The sequence below is a fragment of the Acanthisitta chloris genome, unplaced genomic scaffold, assembly GCF_000695815.1.
Source record: "Acanthisitta chloris isolate BGI_N310 unplaced genomic scaffold, ASM69581v1 scaffold3211, whole genome shotgun sequence".
In the NCBI taxonomy this organism is placed as follows: Eukaryota; Metazoa; Chordata; class Aves; order Passeriformes; family Acanthisittidae; genus Acanthisitta; species Acanthisitta chloris.
Genome location: NW_008654165.1, coordinates 300 through 1,164, shown reverse-complemented (window position 1 = coordinate 1,164; position 865 = coordinate 300). Strand labels below are relative to the sequence as shown.

The following is an 865-nucleotide window of genomic DNA, read 5'->3' as shown; positions in this document are numbered from 1 at the left end:
AGCAACCCCCAGCACTTTAGGAGCTGGTGCCTGGCAGAGAAAAGGGGAAGAAACTTGAGCAGAGAAAAACCCTAGGGAGGTATTATTCCCTGCATCCTGCAGGAGACCTCTCTGTCTCCAAAGGATGCCTCATAGCAATTCACCTTCATTCCCTGCAGGAAAGATGCGGGCCCTACTACATGCCCCAGGAATGCACATGGAGGTATCCTGCCCACATTGGCTGCGGGGTCACATGCCATACCGAATCCCAAACTTTTCACAGCTGACAGCAGCCAGGACTCATGCCAAAACAGCTTCCCACCCCACTGAAAGGGCATTCTGGCAACCCCTTCCTCCACAGCTGAGCCATGGGCTGAGGGAGAAAGGCCATGTCAGAAGGGAAGGGTAGCAGTCAGCAGCATGTGCTGACAGAAGCATTTGGTTCACAGCTGGTATACCTGGTCTAGCTTTGCCCGTGGGACGTTCTGTTGATGGTAGGCCAGAATGGAGTCAGCTCGGCCCTGCAGGACAGCTTCCGCAGCTCTGGGGAGAGAGCACAAACTGCTTGAGAACAGGCACTGTGCCCCATCCTACCCACCCCAAGCCCCAGGTGCCACCTCCACTCCTCAGTCCTGCAGGAAGAGAAAAACCTCTGGAGGTCACCAAGAAAGGGGAATGTTCTCAGAGTCCTCCCACCTGTCCTGCACAGGCCCCAGTGAGGATTGCCAACTGATGACTGCTAGCCCTAGAATTTCCCTCTTCCCACGTCCTGTGATGGGCTTTGCCTTGTGCCTGCTGCCCTATGGTGGCTATCCCCAAGATGTGCTGGGATCTCCCACGCTGAACCCATGGTACAGCAGAGTTCTAAAACCAAACAGACTAATCT

General features: G+C 55.0%; 1 protein-coding gene across 1 annotated transcript in view; it reads right to left on the bottom strand.

The window, feature by feature from the left end:
- Positions 1-569, bottom strand: part of BCL9L (B-cell CLL/lymphoma 9-like) — a gene marked incomplete at its 5' end in the record, with an annotated part of 6,099 nt that extends 5,530 nt beyond the window's left edge. The window contains 2 exons of the mRNA XM_009083364.1: positions 2-30; positions 438-569. Coding sequence (XP_009081612.1) covers positions 2-30; positions 438-569 — 161 coding nt within the window. The remainder of the gene's footprint in view (position 1; positions 31-437) is intronic.
- Positions 570-865: the final 296 nt, after the last annotated feature.